Source organism: Hipposideros armiger, unplaced genomic scaffold, assembly GCF_001890085.2.
Source record: "Hipposideros armiger isolate ML-2016 unplaced genomic scaffold, ASM189008v1 scaffold_546, whole genome shotgun sequence".
Taxonomy (NCBI): Eukaryota; Metazoa; Chordata; class Mammalia; order Chiroptera; family Hipposideridae; genus Hipposideros; species Hipposideros armiger.
In genome coordinates this window covers 353276-375886 of record NW_017731896.1, presented here as the reverse complement: position 1 = coordinate 375886, position 22611 = coordinate 353276, and the positions used below count along the sequence as shown (strand labels likewise).

The window sequence follows — 22611 nt, the reverse complement described above, 5'->3', positions numbered from 1 at the left end:
TCCTAGGTGTGGTCTATAAACCCATTAGTAAAATATCATCAGTTTCACTCACGATTGCAGACAATGAGCTGCAGTGAGAATCCAGCTTGGGCTGATGATGGCACCTCCACACTGGTGACTGCCTAGAAACCTCAAACCCACCTGCCATGGCCAACAGTGGGGACAGGCTTCTTCTCCTCCTGCAATTCTTCTGGAAAGCCACTGGGGACTAAATGGAGGGATGCCACAGACACCTACAGCAAAGAAGATGAAACTAATGACCTACCTATACAACTGAAATCATGGAGAACACCCTTCTCCCCTAATGGCTTGGCATAGCAGACAAATCGTAATTCCCAAACATCAGATGAGCTTTATAAAAATATAGATTCCCAAGACCCACCTCTGGGGAATCTTATTTTAAAAGATTGCCCAGATGACTCTGCTAAGCAATTATATGGGAATTTATGTTATATGGAACTTATATTCCAGTAGGAAAAATTGGTTAGCAGAGCATACAAGGTTGTTCATTATATGTCCTTGTTTGATTTCTTTCTCACTGTATGAAATTATTTACAAATCCTCAAACATGCCAAATTCGCTCAGAAATCCAAATTGTTCTCTTGTCTGGAATACTGCTAGGACTCAGCTCAGGTCTATCTTCTCCATGAAGCCTTCTCTGGCTCCCATGTATAAGAAGCAGATTTTTTTCAACTCTTCAAGATCCCTGTACAACTTTCTATTGTATTACAACCCATCCACCAGAGCATATTTAGTACATACACACAGAGCAATGAAAGATCATAATATTTAACCAAATACTTCAGATTGTAAATAAGTTAAAAGTTGCCAGTGTGTGTTAAAAGACAAAAATAAAAAACCTTTTTTCACCCTTTGCCCCAAATACATAATCATACTAAATACAGAGTCTAGAAAGATATTTTAAATATTAAGTTTGCCAGGAATAGATGAAGAGAAAGGATTGCCTTCTGTACCCCTTTCTATCATACAGCTTATTTCTTCTTCCCTCTACTTATGGGTTTATATGCAAATCCAAACAAGATTCTGGAAGTTTCATGGTCCTAGTTATAAAACTAATTATTCTTCACTGTGGAGTTATATCAATGTCAGATGAGACTTTCAAAACAGACACCTAACGAAGAAGGGAGATTAAATAAATAGCAACCACATGGCCATCAACTCACCAGAGGGAACAGCTTTTGCAGAAGATACAGGTTTAGTTTTGGGAGGTGATGTGGATCCAATTTTGTTTAAAGAGTCTACGGATAAAAATTTCCATTGAAGATAATTTAGAGTAGCCTACACTAGCTGACCCTACTTGCTTTACCTGGTCAATCAGAAAACCACGCTAATGTTGATCTCACTAGCACTACCTTTAAAATGCTAAATGCCAGATCCCATGGATATGATTTGTTGTATATCTCTTAATATCCCTATTGTATCTGACCCCTTCAGGCATTCCTTCCTTTCTTGGCTCCATGAAATTACTCTTAGTTCTCTTGCTGTATCTAAGGATAACTCTTCTCAATCTCAGTCTTTTCTTCAGGATCCTATTCTTTAGCCTGAAAGATATTCCACAAGGTACTGCTTATAACCCCATTTTTATTCATTGACATATATATGACTTCCAAATTTGTCTCCTCAATCTCAATCTCTTTCCTTCCTGAATTCTAAGATCTAGCATTGCTAGATATCTCCATCTAGATCTTCAACAAGTTGATACAAAAAAAAAATCCACATGTTTCAAGGGGAACCAATGGATTTTAACAGTCAATATGATGTTATTATGTTTCTCTGTATCCTTTAGTGGCTCCACTATCCATCTAGCCACACAAGCTAGAATTCTGAGTATCATGCTAGACCTTTTCTCCTTCATATGCCCCTCCCCCACAACATACCTAATGAAGCAATATATCTAGAATAAATTCTTACAATGACTTCCTCACTGCTCTCCTTGCATGTAGTTCACCCCTAACCTCCCTGTCCAGCTTCCATATTACCACCAAGACTGGAATTCTGGCTCTACAGTTCTTTGCCAGCTATGCATCCTTGGGAAAGTTACCTCTCTAAGCCTCTGTCCCTCACTTGTGAAATGCAGAGCTGTGTACAAACCACTTAGCTTTTTAAGGAGGATTAAATGTGACAATGCACATGAAATTCTTAGACTATACCGGGTACAGAACAAGCCAATAAATGTTAGCTAGCTATTCTATCACCCTGATACTTAACATTTAATGCCCATATTCATCTGTCTCTTGCCTCTTCCATCATTCCCCCAAAAGTCAAACAATGTTGAATTATTTGTAGTTTTTGTACATCATTCATTCTCTTTCACACTGGGATTTTGGTAGATGATATTCCCTTTGACTGGGTAGAGGCTATTTTATCTCCTAGAATGCCTAGAAGCCCATTAACACTAGTCTTTCAAAACCTTCAAACATCCCAAAACAGAGCCAGTCAATCTCATTTCTGAATTACATTCTCTGATCTGAATTATCTACTTTTAACAGAAGGTGCTCAGGATATTTTTTGACCATCTAGTACATGTAGTTTCTTGGCTTTACCTGAGGAGCTTGTTAAAGCACAGATTCTTGGGCCCCACCCCAGATCTACAGAATTCAAATCTTTGGGGGTGGGCCCAGGAATCCGCATTTTTATTTTGCCACTGAAGTGATTCAAGCACTCTAAATTTAGGTAAAAATGGTTATATTATCCTCCCCAGAACTGTTTTCATGAGCAAAAATCACTATTGCACAAGTGTTTATACTGACCTGAGGGCAAAAAGGTAAATCTAGCCTTGAAGCCTCGGAAGTTATTTTCACCATCACTTTTGAAATGAATCACCATCACATTATCAGGACTGAATATTGGAGCGGGATTGAACATTCCACAAAGTTTTGCTGTAAAAGTTTTAGGAAAGTGTGACTTATAGTTATAAAAATGTTTTAAAATCAGAAAACAGAGGTAATACATCAGCTGATTAATTATTTTCCAGCAACTTTGTTTTTCTTTAGCTTTGGTTTGTAGGCACACCCTTTTACTTCATGTGGGAATGAAACACTAGCTTCAAGATAATAATGTATTACAATTTTTCACAGGAAAAAAAAACGATGGATAGGGTAAAGACATCTGATTTTTAGTATGCATAGAAACCTCAATGGATTGGTACCTTGTAGACAATAAAAAGAGGCAAGTTACAGTAAATCCCAAAGTTAGTACTCCTTCCAAACAGAACATGGTTACACCATATGTGAATAGGGAACTCTGAAATCTGCTTGGCCTAAACCCCTCTCTCTACCAGGTCCCGTTTTGCTAGATACGAGGAGGACTGTGCTTCCACTCACCTGCCCTAAATATACAAATAAACATTCTGAACCTATCTACATTCCTGGTCTCCAACCCACACTAACACCCAGCTAAAAGACAAATAGTAGGTGTTAAGAAAGTGGCTACATGGCTGCAAGGGATCATTTTTTATACTTAGTAAATTGATAGGTCCAAATTTGAAAGCACATTTGAAGTTTCAGTTCAAAATATTAACTTTTAAGACTCCCATTAGAAATTATAGCTTTTGGTTACGCTTTTTGCTTGTTACTTTTCTTGGGCATAAAAGTAACAATATCATCAATGGAAGGGATTAACACAGAAAAGAAGGAAGTTTAAAAATTTACTTTAAACAACTGCCCAAAATGTACTCACTGTCACCATTTTCCTTTTTTCCCTGGGATTTCCTTTTCACCTTCTAAATATTCTGAAAAATTCTTCCAATTTTGCATATTTCTACCCAAAACATTGCTGGCCGATGGGTTTTAAAGCTGAAGTTTTATGGCATCGTGAGTTTCCAGTGTAAGAAATTCATATTCCCACTTTACCTCTGGGAACCCAAGGAATCCAGCCAGTGATGCAACTACTCCGGTTAGTCCCATGCTTTTCAGATTAAGCTTAAAGGACAGAAATGTGACCCACCTAATTCATGTGCCTCTTCGGAGTCACCATAAATCACAACAGCATCATCAATACAGCTTTGGTTAAATTCCGTAGTGAAGTCCTCAAATGCCAACTGTACAAACCAGAGGAGTGGTCGAGGAAGAGAAGAGATAAACTTTAAAAGTTTCCCTCTATAATTAAAAGGCTCTCAGTAACTCCCTCATAGTCCATTGGCAGAAGTGTAAATAATTGCAGCCTCTTTGGGGGCAATTTGGCAACTGACTATGAGGTTTAAATGCATAAACCCTTTGACCCAGCAAGTCCACTTCTGGTAATTGTATTCATCCATGTGTGTCCAAAAGCAGTGACACAGGAATGCACCAGCATTGCTGATATGGGCAGACTGGAAACTCACCAAATGTCTGTTAATAGAAAACGGGTTTCAGAAATTATGGGACATCACACAATATAGTTTTGTGTAGTAGTTCAAAAGAGCTCTTGTGGACTCATCTGGAAAAATCTTTGAGATGTTTTTAAGTAGGACAAGCACTGCCATACAATATAAATGTATACTCACACATCTTTGTCAATGCTCAGAATCTCTCTCGAGGGATGATCTAGAAACTTATCAGTGTTTGTCACTAGGAGGTAGGATAGGAGTTGGATGAGAAGCAAGCATGCTTTTAATGGTGTTCTCTTTTAAACTGCTGAATCTTTTCAAACCACATACATAGATTCCCTTTAAGATTCAAAAAATAAGGCCAATAGAAGTTCCTAGTCATGATGGCAATTTCACAGTCCAGGTGAAGTAAGTTCTACCTCACTAACAGCTAAGTTCTCAATGAAGTAATGAGATTCCTTTGTTGCCTACCTTTATAATGTGTTTCTCGGGAGCATGAATGAGCCAATGACACCTTACATTCCTGGGAGAAGAGTCAGGGTAACTGGCAGAGGAAATCGTCCCTTCTTCCACCAACACAGCCACACTCCCACAACCTGAACCTATGGAAGTTTTGGGGAAATCCAAAGTGGATGACCAAAGGCATTCTCTTCTTCTTCCCCCCCCCCCCCATATCAAAGAAAACCAGCATGGAATTAATATATCTAAAATACCTGCTTCTGAGTTCTTCTGTACGGCAGTAAAGGTAAGCTCAAAGCCACTGCCACTCTTTTCTGTACCAGAGACAAATGTAACTGTTGCCTCATTGGTCTCTGTCAGCAATGGTGAGGGCACTAGATCTCCACAGAGCTCACCTCAAAAGAAAAATAAATTGGAATAAGGTTACTAAACAATGATGGAAGTAAACTGATATGTTTGTTTTCCTAATATTGTCTTCCACGAATTCTGCTCTAAACACCCCAACCTATTTAGTGGCCCCTTTAATCATTCCACACTTTCTGCTTGCATGACTTTACATTCCATTCCCCTTCTCATACCCAATCTCTGATGTCCAAATTCTACTCATCCTTCAGGGCCTAACTCAATGTCCAGTTCTCCCATACATTTTCTCAGATACCCAACAGAAATAAGAGCTACCTTTTCTGAACTGCCATAGCACGTTTCCTATTCTACGCCATTTCCTACTTTGTGGTACACCTTTAGTTACCTCAGCAAACTGCACACTCATTAAAGCACAGACTGCTTTTACTCTAAATATGTCCAGGACCTGATATGTTATCTGGTGTATAGTTGACTTTTAACAAATGATTGGTTGAAGTAATGATTATTGGGTAAGTAGCAGGCTTGAAGCATGAAATCATTTAGTCAATAAATAATATAACCCTTAGCACAATATTTTGTCTATAACATCCTGTCAAACATTTGTGAACAGGGATTTGTCCTAACCACTGGCCTTTTAGAGACCTGGAGACTAAGGTCTATCCCGGTTCTAGAGACTTTCTACCAAGCTTAGCACATAATATTTCAAATAAATACATATATCAGTATGCATATATAGCTTATGAGGTATTCAGTAAAAAGAAATTTAATGACATAAAATAATCTATTGTGTCATGAGAAGAAAAGAGACATTATAATACAATGTGTAATAAAGTTCAATATAGTTAGTATGTATAAATAAATATACACCAAAATGTTAACAGCGCCTATCTTTAGGTGGTAGGGCTATGATTGGTTTACATTTTCTTGTGTTCACTCATCTGTCTTTACCAAATTTGGCTAACGTGCACTTGCTTTTGTGGCAAAAATAAAAAATAAAATAAACATTGCTTTGAAAAGAAGTTTTCTGACAATTGCGAAATCAATTTTGTTCAATACTGTTAGTAAACTTGAGAAAGGAATAAAGAAAGCTCAGTCAATATGCTGGTCATTGGTCCTACTTGTACTGCACACACCCCCTCAACTTCAAAAAGGGCACAGTATCTAAGATTAAATAATCGCCCTTCTGTAGAAATCTAATTTCAGATCCTTCAGCACCTTTTTGGCCTCTTAGGAACTACCAAATGACAAATTAAAATAAATCTAACATACTTACTAACAAGCACTCCATTGCTTGATTGCAAAGATACATAGTCATGGTCACCTCCAACTTGATTTTCTATGTCTAAGTTTGTAAATTCCACCAGGATAATTTTATCTTCTGGGGCCATTATTTTCCAAACACATAAGCTAGGCAGGGGAAGGTGGACAGTGTATAATAAATGGCAGAGTCAAGTGTGACATATAAGATCTATTATCTAGGTTTTAGCTAGTAACTCACCAATAATATTTTATAGGATATTAGAAGATAAAAAGCAGTGGAAATTCCTTATGTGAGAATAAGTTGTTTATGCTTGAATTTCTGACATCTCACCAATAGAAGAGTAATTTATTAGAGAACGGCCAGAAACCACCTTTAAATTTTCATTTAGGTATAAAATGCTACAATTATGATCTATGTATATTGAAAAAAATACCTGATTCATCTCTCTAAGTCTAATTGAAAACTCATAATATTCACCCAGAAGTTGAATTATGGATTATAAATTGTGGGCTGATCATGCAGCATGTTAACGCTAACCAGCCACATCCTCCAAGGTCATCCTAAGTCACAGCCCCTGTGGTTGCAATGTCATTCCTCTAGCTCCCAGTAAGGTCAGCTGGGTGACCTTTCGCTAACATCTTTAGAAACATGTCTAAACATTTTGAAAGTAGTCTTACATAATTTAACACATAATCCTTTACACATTTATTTTCCGACATGAATTCATATTATTATTCAAGTTAAGAAACCTCAGTGGGCCATAAATCGTTAGCATCTCCCATGTCTCACATTCATGAGTGCAGAGCAATCTCATCTTGAATCTGTCAGAATGAACTTCTTTCTAAAACTCGGTACTCTTTATCAACAACCTTAGACCTGTTCACAGTCCCACTGACCTCTGAGCAGGAAATGTTCAGGGTTGTAGCCATCACCCAACTCTTTCATACCCAGTTTCCAAAAACCAAATGCAACAATTCATCTTACTATACATCTCCTCCTTAATCAGAAACTGTCTAGCATACCCTTGCTTTATTCTTTTTCTATTCAAGTCTATCATCCTGAACATAGATGTAAAAATAGGCTGCCTAAAATATTATTAAAATCACTTTTAAGCACTTCAATTTAAAAAGCAATAAGCTACCTAAAATATTATAAAGCTCGGTTTTTTAAGCACTCCAATTGGAAAAGCACCCCACATCTATCATCCTGCCTGAGACTCATTACGCCCCTCTGAAGCAGGCAGGAGAGAAATTGCTCCCCTTCTCCAAATGGGAAAACTGGCATTGATATTAAGGGACTCATCACATCTCATATAATAGGAAATACAGTTTGGGCTTTATGATTTCAAAGGCCAGTACTTTCTCCTGTTTTCATCAAATTATTTTCTGCCTCAAAATCGCGAACTCAAAGATGGAAAACAGATTGCAAATTATATGCCAACTTTGATTTATTGTTAGTGATTGCTATATTAAAAAAGGATTCTGAGGTCTAGACAAGCTAAGTGACAGGCAGGAGACAAAATTAATTATCAATTTATTCATTCAAGTATCTACTGAGTATTAATTATATGCCAGGTACTCTTCCCAGTTCTAAGAAATGCAGTGCCTCCCATGGGCATGAAAGGAAAGAGACCACCTGAGTGCCATGTATCTGCCACTTCTGAGAGCCTAGCTACCACCTGCCAGAATAAAGATGGACTTGGAGGGACTGTATGAGACCCTGCTCCTCTTCTCATTATCTCTCTCCCTTTCCATTAGCTGATTTGACTCTATTAGGCATTTATAAAAGCCTTCCGCCATTCAAGGCTGCTTTAGCATGCTGGAGAAGTCACTAAGTATGCAGACTGGCTCCATGCCTGATTACATTTCTAAAACACATGTCTCTTCACATTTGAACATTCTAAAATCAAAAGGATCTGACGTTGTAGTCTTATAATTATGTTAGACTTGAATTGAAAGAATTTTTCCAGAAAGGGACTTGTATTAGCTTTAACCAGTCACCTGGGGGCACTCTCAACTGCAAACTAAAATTTTCTGCTTGAGGTAGTTTGGTCTATACTGGTGAAAAGGATTTTACACTATAGGCCTGCAGGAGTGTTAGCATGTGATTTAAATTCTCGGGTAAGATTTTTACTACTCCCTACATCCAGTGCCAAAGATAGGTACGGAACTTCCCATGTGGATGGGTTTATGCCTCGGTTAGCCGAACATAGGAGGCCTGTGTTGTCCCAGCCTTACATGAAGGTCTCCCAATCTTGTGTATTTTGTTTTCTTAATTGGTGGTACTTAAAATAATGATAAACTTTACAAGCAGTGTGTTTTAGACTTGTTGAAATAGAGTACAAATTCATGCCAATACTAAAGAGGTTGTAATGTTGCTGAGTTGTCATTCTGTCTAGTTGACATCTTACTTTAGTCCCGACAAGCAATTTAATGTCTTAACTATTTACTCTCAACTTTATCTCCTAAACTTGAAGCAATTAAAACCTTACAGTTACTAAGATGACATCAAGTGTCAATTCCTTCAACTTGCCTATAGATTACCTTAACATTTTTTTGTTGTTTTCCCAGAAAATAAGTCTTTCTTTCCAAAGCTAAACATTCTTTGTTATATTCTCATGAAACTTTCTTCACATATATATGTATTTCTGTTGACTTATAACTCTTATCCTCTCTCTGCCCATAAGGACAGCTAAGCCTACTCTTCCAAAACAAACCCAAACAAACAAACAAACAAACAAACAAACAAACAAACAATAACAACAAAAAAATCCCTGCTTCTTTTGACCCTACTGCCCTCTTACCTAAAAGCCACTGCTGCATCTCCCTCTTTATCTTCACTGCTTAACTGTTTACCTCATCTCAAACAATGGCAGCTCCATCCTTCTCATAAATAAAACACCCTCAAGTCATCATAAGGCTCTCTCTCTCTCTTAAAATTCAAAGTTTTAACTCATTAGCAAATCCTGTGGTCCTACGACTTCGACTTCTCACTACCAACCAGGTCAAAGCCAGCATCATCCTTACCTGGATTATTGTAGCAGCTGGTCTCTCAGCTCTTGGTCTCACCTTCTACATCTAGTTTCAATCCAACAGCCAAAGTGCCTTTTAAATGTATCAGGTCATATTCCTCCTCTGCTCAAAGTCCTCCAATGGCTGCCACCACTAATTACAACCACTTCTCCCCTTGTGCATTTAGCTCAAGCTCTCTGATCTTGCTGTGCCCCAAATATACCAAGAGTTTTCCTGCCTCATGCATGCCATTCCTTCTGCCTGGAATGTCCCTTCCCAAGATGATCATATGATTCCCTCTTTTCATCTAATCCAAGTCTTTGTTCAACTATCATCTTTATAGTGCAGTCTTCACTGACCACCCTCTATTTTTCTGCATAACACTTCCCACCTTCTACTATTATATGTAATGTTATTTATATGATCCCTCCTCTCTCCACCTTCCAACTTGCCCCACAAAGGAAAACACTTTTGTCTGTTTCATTCATGCTGTATTAGTAGCACCTAAAATAGTGCTACACATCTTAAGGCTTCAGTAAAAAAATTTTATTATTAGTTAGTGACGGAGAGATACCAGGTCTTAAACAATCACTTAACTCATTATGAATATAGATTCTGAGTCTACAAATATACTGAATCAGCTCCCAAATTTTGAATTGCCATATCCAGTGTATTTTATCTGAACTCATTTTGACTTTTGCAATATGTGATGGTAGTAACTACCCGCTTTGTTTGGAAAGTCATTATTGCAGATTTCTTCAATTCTTCATTGTTGAAGCTGAATCATAGGTGCTTTGTGTTTGAGGGTAAATGGACTGTCATCTGCATGTCTCTTACCTAATATATAAATGCTTTCGCTAATCTCACCCATAGCCACCTATAGCTCAAATACCCACCTGTAAGGAAATTCATTATATCCTGAGGCAGGCTCAGAAATCTCTCAAATTGGAAACTATGCTAGATTGAAATCTGCCTCCTGCTAACATCTACCTTCTGCTCCTTGCTCTTGGTTCTGTAATTAATCAGAATAAGTCCAGTTCTGCTTTCCTAATAGCCTTTCACATAAATCAAGATAGTTCCTTCCTCCTCTCGAGTTTTCTTTGAACCAAAAATATTCCTACTTCCTTCCACCATATCTCCCAAGACACTGTTTTGAATTTCTTTCCATCTTGACCATTGTCTTTCAAGTAATTTCCAGCTTACCAATGTCCCTTTCTAAAGGTTGTACCGGGGGACCTCCTCTTTACTCCTCCCATCCAGGACTCTAATAGAACAGCACTGTTACTCTTGTCCTGGATGATATTCTTCTAAAAGTTTAAGCAAAGATGGCAAAGGCTTTACGGGTATTATATTATTACTAGGTTGACTCACAGAAAGTCAACTTAGACTCTTGAGCCTTTTAAATACGGGTTGCAATTAAGCTACTTCATTTCTATCCCATAGTTGTAACACATAGTTACATACATTTTACATTCATTTTATAAATTACAATCTCACCACCATTTTAGCTCCTCACTACCTATGGCCTGAAGTCTGAGCTTCTTCTCATGGAATTCAAGGTCCTCTATAATTAAGGCCTCACCATCCTTTTCACTTTCATTGCCCACTGCTACCCCAGTTTCCATTTCCATTAACATTGCTCCCCAGCTGCACCGGGATATGCATTGTCCAAACAACCCCGATTTCTTCACTTCCCTGACATTGATTAAACATAATTCACTCTGCCTGGAATGATCTGTAGAAATCTCTAAGATATTAGCGCTACAAAAGACTTCATGAGCTATAAAATCATAACTATCCTTCAGGGGCCAGTCGAGTGGTTCAGTTGGTTAAGAGGGTGAGCTCTGAGCAACAGTGTCGCTGGTTCAATTCCCACATGGGCCAGTGAGCTGTGTCCGAGCTGAGCTGCCACTGAGCTGCCAACAGGAAGCAGGATGGCTCAGCTGCTGAGAGCATGTGCTCCTAATGACAAGGCTGCCAGTTCCACTCCTCATGGGATGGTGGGCTATGCCCACCCACAACTATGATTGAACATGGCACCTTGAGCTGAGCTGCCCTGAGCTGCTCTTGGGCGGCCGGACGGCAACTGGACTGGGAGCTGAGCTAGCTGTGCCCTCCACAACTAAGACTGAAGGACAACTTGGCTGTTCCCCTTCCCCAATTCCCCAATAAAAATCTTTTAAAAAATATCTATCCTTCAATGCCTAGTTTCAATACCACCCCCTACACTAAAGCATTCTGACCCCTACCTCTTCCAACCACAGTACACACACACACAGTTCACAAATTGCTGCAATGAGAATTAGTCTTTCCATTTTCCATAGGCCCAACGCCCATGGGTAGGGTGGATGCTAAAGCTTTTTTATCTTGTTTTATAGTCGTTATTTTTGTCCAGCTCACTCCTCCTACCAGGTGATAAACTCATAGAACTCCCATCTACCTTTGAATACCTTTCAATGCTCAGTACAATTTTAAAAAGCAATGTAAAATACTTAAGAAAATAAGATACTTGCAAAACTAGTTTCTAAAGTTTAAAAAATATCTTTAGCCATATGGAGGGCAGGGTATGTCAAAAAAATATTTAAAGATACTGAAGCTTATAGATGAAATAGTTTCCATCTTCTAGGCAACACTTAACAAAATATTACCATTATTACAGAAATAAGTAGAAGAGGATTAACTACTACATTCCCATAGCAATATCACTACCAGGTGCTGTTAATATTAGATATTTGAATGCATCATTTCATGTAAGCACCAGTCTTAATATCGTTTGTGTTGATAATTTGTATTAATGGGTATCAGAAACACCAATTAGCAAATATTTGCCAACCATAAAATATCAGATCAAATATATAGACTTTAGGCAAATCAGATAAAGAAATTGAGATACTAGATGAAATTGCAAAAACATAGCCCCTTAAATGGCATGATCTTGGGGGGAAAACCCAAGAATCACTCCTACCTGGGATACATACCAATTACGAGAATAGCTGCCCTCTTTTGAATGGGGGTAACGAATCTTCCCTTTTTCTCCAAATAACACTGTTCCCTGAAGTCCACAAGCTCCAAAAACTTAGGAACAAAGTTGATTATTTACCTCAGCTATGGACAGTATTTCAAGACATATGGTACAGAGTCAGCCTGACGTTGTACAATTTATACTATATAACTTACATTTATGGGAGTGAATATGTTTTTAGGGGCTATGACCTAGACATTGTATTTGCAGACTTCATTAGAAAAATTTCTAAATCATGTTTTGTTTTGTTTTTTAGAATATAATATTGGGTTGTCGGAAAAGTCATGATGTATTTTTTGTTTTTCATTGCAAAAATGCATCATGACTTTTCCGACAACCCAATAGTTTCATTAACCACCTGACATACTTCTTCAATAGGTTTTTCCTACATTTCTTATTGTTAATATACATGTCATATATATATATGATATATATATACACACATATACATATATATTGACATATATGTCAATAATGTTATAGGACATATAACATATTAGTTTTAGACATCACCATAATGATTCAATATTTATATATATTGCAAAATGATCAAAATAAGTATAGTTAACATACATCACTACACAGTTATAAAAATTTTTTCTATGTGATTTTTAAGATCTACTCTCTTAGCAACTTTGAAATACGCAGTACAGTATTATTAACTATATCCTCCATCTCTGGCAACCACTGATCTATTCTCTGTATCTATGAGGTTTTCTTTTTAATTCTACATACAAGTGCACTCATATGATATTTATCTTTCTCTGACTTACTTCATTCAGCATAATGCCCTCAAGGTCCAGCTACATTGTTGCAAATGGCAAGATTTCATTAATTTTTATGGCTGAGTAGTATTTATAATGTTCTTTTCTTTATCTGAATTCTTCAGATTTAACATTTATCCAGTTTCCTCAAAACATGAGTCATACTGAAGCTGTTAAATTTATAGCATATGAAACTAATATGTTATTTTCCCATCTCGAATTAGAATGTCTTGGGTAATAATAAAATATCTTTGTATAATGATACTAAAATAAAAGTACAGAAATTTTAGCAATGACATGGCAAGTTCCTCTCATTCACCCATAAATTTTAGGTGCCAGTGTCACATTTAAATTGCTGGAAGCTAGAAGAAATAGGCAGCTAAGGGATTAGAAAGTTAGAAAGCTGATCTTAAGGAAGTGTGATTTAAAAAAATTACTAGTCACATTCTGATATTCATTTGACTGTGGAATTAATGGTTATTGCCTGATTTCATTGCCATTTAAAAATATTGTTATCATCAACCTTTGTTTAGGGCTTGTTAATCTTTTTAACCTTCTCTTCCAGGTGATAAAACTTGAATAGAATTGCCACCAATTTCCCCTTGCAGTAATGGCAGTGAACAGAACTTTCACTCTGAAGATCAAATGAAGATGAGCTGAGAGCCTGCTCTAGTCTGAGGAAGCGCTGGTGTTCAGCTGGACCAACAGCAGCAGTGCTGGGCAAATCACCACCTAGGTGGCTGACCTTGGACTACAATGAGGGAGGGATGGAGAGAATGCTATGTTCTGCTGCTGGGGTCTGGACTGGCCTTCAAAACTATACTAAACTACTCATTCTGTGAACTGTATTTCCTCATGTCTGTATTCTGCAGAGGCTGCCCGTTGTGCCATTTTCTTCGGCAAAGGCTGCCCCTTTGCATGGCAAACCTTCTGGTCCCTCGGGGCTAAGTCCCCTAGACTCCTCGTAATCTGATGGCTCTCTAGGCTTACCTGCACTTCACCTCTTATCACAACTGGCCATTCACTTCTTTGCCTCTCCCAACAGTTGGAATGTTGGGTTGGCCTCTCCAGACCCATATTTATTTTCCTAATCTAGATTTTAGTGCCACAGAACAAAAATAACTCCCCAAACACTTCATTATTTTACCATGTCACCAAGTAAAATGAACAAGGGTGAATGGGGGAAGTGGGAGAGGAGTGATTTATTTTTAGTGCTCTTAAGTAGTTTAGAGAAAAACAAAATGTCAACTGGATAAACGAAGAAAGAATCCTGTAATGAGTCTATTCTCAAAGGCTATTTTTAAATCTCATAAATATAAAAAAAAATCTCATGAACATCTGCATGAACATAAACTTGAAGATCCAGTCAATATTCAAGTTAGTAAGTTGAAGTTCAATTGCTAGATATCAATGTTTATGAATTCAGAGACAGAAGTTTATATACATTGGATTAGGAATTCAAAACCAACCATATTCTTGCTTTGTTTAATCTGATTGTATCTGCAACATATCAGAGTGACTACCCTTGAAATAAGCACGGTCGATTTTGAGTTGCAATAAAATGAGGAAGAAAAAATTCACACATATTACACCTACCTGTGATCATGTTCTCAGTGATAAAATCCATCAACTCAAACACCTTAGAGAAAATGCCAAGTGATGCTTTTCTATTTCTTAAAGGGTCCCAACCTCTAGCACAACCAGGTCCCCAGGAAGTTATCCCAGCAAGAATCCAGGTGCCATTGCCTCTTTTACAAACAAGCGGACCTCCAGAGTCTCCCTTTGGTAATAGAGAGAGAAAAAATTTGAAAATATTCACAAGTTAAAAATATTTTATCAGAAAAAAAATTTATATATTTTATCAGGTCCACAAATATCAGCACTCATCTCAAAGAGAGAAGTAGAGGCCTGTAAGCCCAATGGTCAGTGTCCATCAATACTTTTTGTCCATCTTTTTGTTTTTTCACCATTAATTTCAAGGTCCTCTCTTTTCACCCAGATGTAACATCCTTCCACCTATTGCCTACAATCTTGTCAAGCTAGCATTTAATTCTCCCTCCTACTATTTTGGGGAACAAACATATACACATACATTCCAAAATCAATGAAAAGAAGAGGGGAAGTTTACAGATATATGCTTCTTCTATAGCTTGTCACCTGGAATTGCTGGGAAAAGCTAGGTGCTATCCCAAGGCTGTGACCCAAGTGAATAGAGCTCCCAAGTTCATGCAATGGCTCAAGACCTTGAAAACAGAACTCCTGGGAAGCCTAATTTTGTTCTAAGGACTATACTCATATGTAAAGGACCACTGACTCTCAGATTACAGGATAAGGAACACACAATTTCAGGATCCTATCCTTAATAATTCTTCAGAATAATATGCTTCCTTGACAATGTGTCAATTTTGTGTCAGATTAAGCCCTCCTCAAAACGAATAGACTTGTTTGAGGGCTTCCTCCAAAAAAGGACAAAGTACACTTAGTCTATCTGTGTTCCAATTTAGAAAGAGGCATGGTTGTAAATTTCTGTCTTTTCCCTCCCAAATTCCTCCTGGTCTTTGTTCTGTCATCCTCTAGAAGAAAAATTAAACATTTTTCCAACAGAGAATTTCATGGAGCTGCCCACAGCACTTTCAAGCTGCTTGCTGGCAAAAAATCAAGACTCCCTGCTCTTCCACTTAAAAAAAAAAAATGCTTTCCAAGTAAATCATCTTCATCCAAAACAAAATACACACCTTTTACAAATCAGTCACTCTTTTCTCTCTTTTTAGTTTATAAAAAACAAGACTTCTTTGTAAAGTTGTTGTGAAGGCCTTGGGAGATCATTGTCATTCACAACATCTTTTACCCAACAGTAATTACAGATATGCTATCTCTGGTCAGACTTTGGACAAACATTGCATTCTGCACTAAAGGCTTGAAAAAACAATCACAATGTTTAACAAAAGGTGGAATGAAAAATAATTCCCAGTTGAACCTAATTAGTTTGCCAAAGTAGTCATCCTGCTTGATTCTTTAGGTTGGAAATGTTGAAGCCACCTTCCCTACTCTCCCTCACCTCCCCGAAAAGAAGTGTAGGGGTAAGATTGGGCATGGGACATAGAACTCTTTCAGCCCAGGTCAAGTGAACCTTTTCATGTTTCAACGGAAAGATGAGGGAAAAGGGAATTTTGAAGCAGTTATCCTCCAAAACCAGCTCATGGGGAAAGGCAGAGTAACTGGGCTGGTTTTCTGCTTTTTACCTGGCAAGCATCCTTTTCCCCATCAGGAAAACTGGCACACAACATGGTCCTTCCCGGGGGAAGGAGATTCATACCCCTGAGCACAGTATTACATGTTCTGTCATCCATGACAGGGACTTCCATTTCTTGCAGGACATTTGAATAATCGGATGCTGTGGAGAAAGGACTGGTAAATTAGTCAATTGCCCTCACTGAAACAAGTGAATAAGAAACCTACAAGTTTCCACCTATTTCAAATAGATGTTTAACCAAAATGTAGAAATCTTTTTTTTTTTTTGTGGCATGAACTATATTCTTCCCTAAAATCAAATATGTAATAAAGAATATTTATAAAAAAAATTCTGCAGCTCTTTAAGGTAACATAGGCAATTGTGACTTCTCTGAATATATGCTTGAATGTTTTCCCAAGAGGAAAACTTTAGTCAATAAAGCAATATTATGTAAAATTCTTTATTTAAAAAAAACCCCACAATATTAAAGACAAGGAAGCTGAACAATTGTTACTATTTCCTGATTATCTCTTTACTTATTCTTCCTTATCTACTAAAGTTACCTCTGGTTTCTTTATCTGACTATTTAACCAAATGGCAGCAGAAAGAGTTTTATGTAGAGACATAAATATAGACTTATTTATGATGAAGACAACCAGAAATCTTCACTCGGTCAAAACTTAGGGAGAAAAAAAAGAGTTAAATGCATTACGATGGTCAACAACATTTTTGTGTCCACTGGGCACATGAGGGGGCCTGCAAGAAATTATTACTTTCTTTTGATTTCTCTTACTCTCTGAAATCTTGCCCCATCCACTGGCCATACAAACAATCCCATCTTCAAATTTATCATCTCTTTGGGGAAGACAGATTGGCTGAATATCAGTTCCTGAAAAAACAATAATAACAAAAAAATCAAACTTCACAGACAAGTGATGCTGAATATGTTTTCAAAGTGACATCTGGTTGATTTCATGGCTGCTACAACTTTCCTCCTAAATGTAATATTGATATATATTTTAATTTTTCCTCTCATAAAAAGCATTTTGTACACATATTTATAGAAATTTTGAAAAATGTAGGAATAGTAAAATAAGGAAAAACATAATCCATTGTTCTACATATCACAATGACACCCCACCCCCCTCCACCGCAAACTACTAACATTTTAGTGTGTGCTAACATTCATTAAAAGTTTATAGGATCACATTGAAACGGAGATTTATTTCAAGTTCATCTCTTCAGAGAGCATTTACTTTTGCTTCTGCCAGAGGCCCTGAATACTCACCTGCAACAACTTTAAAGTCTTCGCTTGGAGTTTTTGGTCACAGGTAATGTAAATTTCCACATCAAACCTGAATGAGGGCTTGCTCATGATTACAGATTCTGCTGAGAACCCTCCATCAAGGGCCAAAGTTCAAGCAGGTAATTTTCCTTATTCTCTCACTCCACGTGGCATATTTCCCTCTTTTCCCCTATCTTCCAAAGCATCATCTTTCAGGAAGTCCCAAGTTACACAGGAGGCTCCAATCAGACTTTCCCGTCTCCCATCCCTATCCCCAGGCAGCCTCCATACACAACCATTTAAAGCTCTAGGTTCTAAAAGATATATTAGATGCCTCAAGGGCAATTACTTACTTCAGCACCTGGCTAACTCCTCTACATTTACTCTTTTCATTGTTTTTGGCCACTGGGACACTTTTATTTCTCATATTTTAAAAAAAACACATTTTTAATATTTTATCCAGATTGTTTAGATTACCTGTGCTGACAGCGCATCACATTTCTAGTCCATAATAATGACAAAAAGAAGTCTCTGAGAAAATATTCAAATGTCCCAAACTCCTTGGCTGGAGCTGAGTATACATAGATGGTCTATATTATAACCCAGCCAAGACACTGGAACATTTAAAGTGCTGATTAAGTTAAGCAGACATAATTTGTGACTGGGACTTACAGCCTGTGCAGTGATTTTTATACATTAAATAAAGTTATTTTAAAAAGAAACAAAATTTAGCCATTCTAATGTTATTAGATATATACACAGAAATTAACTAATACAGAATTAATAAACAGAATACAAAAAAAATGTAATGAAGAAAACTATAACTCTCCTTACTTACCAAACTTGACTTTGTGTTTTAGATACAGCAGTGCAATATCAGAACTCATATATCCAAGCCTGCTGTATTCAGGATGGATAATAATTTTTGAGACAGAAATATTCTGTTCTTGCTTATCCTTCTGAAAGAGGTTGTACTCCCCAGCAGTCACAGTCAGACTCTTAATTTGCTCCCTAAAACCAAAGAAAAATGTTTCCGTAAGTAGTTGTTTCCCCCAGGAAAGACTGTCTTGGTTTCATGTAATTAAATGAAAGTGATTAATGTACTTGGAAGCATTTCTAAATCTTAAAAGGAAGACTTAATTGCTTCATTAGTGATTACTACCAATTGTCATAATTCCCTATACCTTATAAGGATCTGTAAAAAGTCATGGTTTTCAGTCACAGAGTGTTTACATTCTGTGAACTCCCCCACCACCATCACCATCAATTCTCTTTTGGGGTAAAGTATTTAAGTGTAGCATGCTTTTCTTCTTTAACATATAAACCAGACTATACATGCTCTATCTATCATTTTCTTTAACAAGGTATGAAAGTTGTTCCTAATCCTTCTTTTCTTCTTATTGGTACCTTCTTTTAATCTAGCCAAATATGTTATTTTCATAGAATTTTTCCCCCTTCTAATGACTCAGATTATTACAATTCCAGCATCCACTTAACATCTGATGTTAATATTTAATTAGAACAGGTAATTATCCCCTTCCCTGTCCTCTATCCCCACTAACTCCACACATGATAGATGGTGTCTGGGATCTGTGGGTTCTCTGATTAGGAAATGAGGAAGCATGGAAAATCTTGGAACAGACCCAAGTTTCTGGGGATCAGGAAGGTCGGTGGGTGGGGGGGGGTAGACCAGGTGGCAAAATTAAAAACGGAATTGAGATTTAATCTTGGAAGGTATTTAGAGCATCAAATCTCCCAGTTCTATAACCATGACTCAAAGTTTGACAAGTATTGGAAACCCACAACTTACTCATGGAGGCTAATCAGGCAGTGTGCTGCTGTGACCACCAGGTTGTCCTGAATCAAGCTTCCTCCACAGAAATGGCGCTCAACTAGTTTTAGGGAAACCTGCTCAAGGAGAAAGTCATGAGCACAAGTAACACACATCTCCCCAGGGATGTTGTCTCCGTCAGAAATATTTAAAATCAACTCTTCTAATATGATAGAACATTCTTAAGATGCTGATATAAATTAGTTAGTTAGATATTACCTATGAAAGTAAACTTTTTGGCATAGAGGTCGACTGGGGTCAAGAGAAAAAGTACATGTTAGCCTGCCGTTTTTATATTTGAAACAAAGGAAATAAGGTACCATTTTCTCATTAAGAAATCAATGCCTTTGTTATATACTGACCTGCCACGGATGTCTACCAACTGTTGAATTTCTCCAACTGCTATGTCTAGAGAAGAACTCTGATTCCAAGACAGTGTCCATGCTTTTCAAATCAGCTGCTCGAATTCCACACGTCAGTCCTATGTGGGAGAGCACGTGTGTCCACACACTCACACAGAGCCCCTTATTTACAGGTTCACGTTATCAAGATTTCACATTACGATTTTCCTGGCCTGACACAGATGTTCTGCTATCACTCAGCCAGACTATCCCCTTTTCTTTTCTCAAGATATTCCTGAGACTGCCCCACAGGCACCCCGAGATGATAAGAACTTGCCTCACGACTCCCCTGCCCCTTTTCAGCCTGAGCTGCCCTAACGAGAAAAAGACCTGGGGACATAGTGCGCCAGCGCCCCCTGTGGTGACAGGTTGGGAGACTTACTCTGGGAGGGGGAGCGGTAGGTCGTTTCGGTTCTATTAAAGATGTGGAGAACAACATACGCTACCCCGGAAGACAGATATTTGGCTAGAAGTAACTTCGACTTGGTTATTTTCCCTTGGAGGAGGCCGCTTAGTACAAGCAGGGTTAGCAGATGTGACTGAAAACTTAAACTCCAGAATTTGAGAATTTCAAAAAGAAACCCTGGCCCAGGCACTTCTCGGGGGGCACGTGGGCCTGCCCCGTCCCCCTCCCCCCTTTTTTCTTCTGACTTGAGGAGCGTGCAGTCTCCCTCCCAGCATTCAGCCTCCTGCAGCCTGGGCACCCAGGCCTGGGCTCACCTGGGCTGGTAGGGACGCCCAAGGCAAGCAGCAGCAGCAGCACACCTGCCCCGGCCATCGCCCACATGGTGCCCACGCGTGGGGCCTTTGTCTGTCTTCCTCTGTCGCAGGTTGAGAAAACCGAGCGACGCCGGTAGTCCGCACGCCCCAAGCCCTCGCTCTCCCGAAGCGTCCGACGGCCGCGCTCTTCATTGCCGCCGGCTGCGCGATGGGCCACACCTGCTGCGCGGGCCTGGCCTCGCAGCTTTTCCTCCTCGGGATCTTCCCGAGATGCTGCCGCCTTCTGGCAGCCCGGAGTTTCACAGGACCCCCACCATCCGCCCTACAGACAGGTGTGAGGTGTCCCCGTGGCTGGTGGGACACTCACACGCGTGCAGATGCGGGAGCAAGGTGATCAGTGACCTAGTGGGACCTAATGGGACAGGTGAATTCTGTCCCACACCAGAGAGTGTGTCCCAAGCCTGGGGTCAAGAAAGCTGGTCACCCATTCAAGACCACACAGGGAGGCCGACTCCTGAGAGGACGTAGACTCACAAAAGCAGTGCACCTCCAGACTTGAGCTCAGTCCAGGAAATCTCCAGATACGGTAGCTGCTGGACCAATGGCCCTCACCGCTCTTATCCTTGAGTTTTGCTTTCACTGTAGTAATTTCACAAAGATAAGCATAGCCATCCCTGGCCCAGGGGCACAGGACCCTTCAATAAAAGATCAGACTCTCCAAATAGACTCAAACTCCTCTCTTTTCTTCTTAGCAAAAGGGCGTCAGCTTAAAACAACTACAAAGCCTTTAAAAAATAAAGTGGGAGAAGGAAAGAAAAAATAAACTTGTGCTGTGCAAGTACAGTAGGCCCCCCAATGTTGAAGGTCATGGCTAACCTCCTCATGAGGCTCACAGAGCTGCCCCCTTGCACTCTTCCACATGTGGTGCCCACAGCTTTGTAGGATGTTCTATGGCCTGTTTTATACCCGAAATCTACATGGTTAGGCACTGAATTGTTTCCTGTTACAGCACAGCTCCCTGTTTCCCGAGTTCAAAACTCACAGCCTCCAGTGAGACCTCGTCCTTCTGTATATAGGACCCGTCTCTGGCAGGCCTAACAAAACAATGCCTTTCCATTAAATAGGAAAAGAGCCATTCAATATAAAAAAAAATTGCATAATAACCAATAGCCAGGTTGTTAGATTTAGATTTAAATCTGTTAGTAAGATGATGGTTTAAGTTTATGGAGATGATGTATTCAAACAGAAGTATTCTTTTATTTTAAAAACCAAGTAACTTTACAAGAGGAAGGATGTCAGGAAAGGGCTGAGTACCCTAGATTAGACGTGTGATGTATGGAGAATCTGCCTTTAACGCATCTTCATTAGGGCAGGATCCTACTGATCTGGTCTTAGAGGCCTTCCAAGACTCTTACTAGAAGCCCCAGCTCTACGATAGTTGTAAAATTAGAAGTGGTAGGTGACTAACCCACAAGCAATGAGCAAATGATGGGCAAATAATGTTTTGTTTGAAAAATAAATTTTTCCACCCCAGTTAAATCACTGATCTAAACTATAGAACTTTCCCCAAATTCCCAGAGGCCTAAGATTCAGCACAAAGGGGATTACCGGTGCCCTTAGAAACAGCGGTTTCATTTTGAGTATTTGTTGCAGGGACAGATATTGTGATGAAGACGGAATATGAAGGATGGAGGTGACAAGAATGGTGAAGACAATTCATTCAAATAGTTTGGTTGTGAGGGACAGAAATAGATGTGGTAGCAGCTAGAGATGAAAAAAATATAAAGAGTTTTGTTTTTTTTTCAAATGATTTTGATGGTGGTTTGTTTTATTTTTTTATATTTTAAAGATTTTTATTGGGGAATTGGAACAGCGCTGGGGAATTGGGGGAAGGGGAACAGACAAGTTGCTGTCGTTTTGTTCTTCAGTCTAGTT

General features: G+C 38.7%; 1 protein-coding gene across 1 annotated transcript in view; it reads right to left on the bottom strand.

The window, feature by feature from the left end:
- The window catches only part of OVCH1 (ovochymase 1), a 48372-nt gene extending 27629 nt beyond the window's left edge, over positions 1-20743 (bottom strand). The window contains exons 1-15 of the mRNA XM_019668970.1: positions 20677-20743; positions 19918-20036; positions 19535-19632; positions 18563-18735; positions 17233-17328; positions 16450-16601; positions 14804-14987; positions 12400-12496; positions 6423-6556; positions 5041-5181; positions 4799-4929; positions 3967-4060; positions 2772-2900; positions 1185-1259; positions 53-233 (exon numbers count right to left, since the gene is read on the bottom strand). Of these exons, the coding sequence (XP_019524515.1) occupies positions 53-233; positions 1185-1259; positions 2772-2900; positions 3967-4060; positions 4799-4929; positions 5041-5181; positions 6423-6556; positions 12400-12496; positions 14804-14987; positions 16450-16601; positions 17233-17328; positions 18563-18735; positions 19535-19632; positions 19918-20036; positions 20677-20743 (1871 nt within the window). The remainder of the gene's footprint in view (positions 1-52; positions 234-1184; positions 1260-2771; positions 2901-3966; positions 4061-4798; positions 4930-5040; positions 5182-6422; positions 6557-12399; positions 12497-14803; positions 14988-16449; positions 16602-17232; positions 17329-18562; positions 18736-19534; positions 19633-19917; positions 20037-20676) is intronic.
- Positions 20744-22611: the final 1868 nt, after the last annotated feature.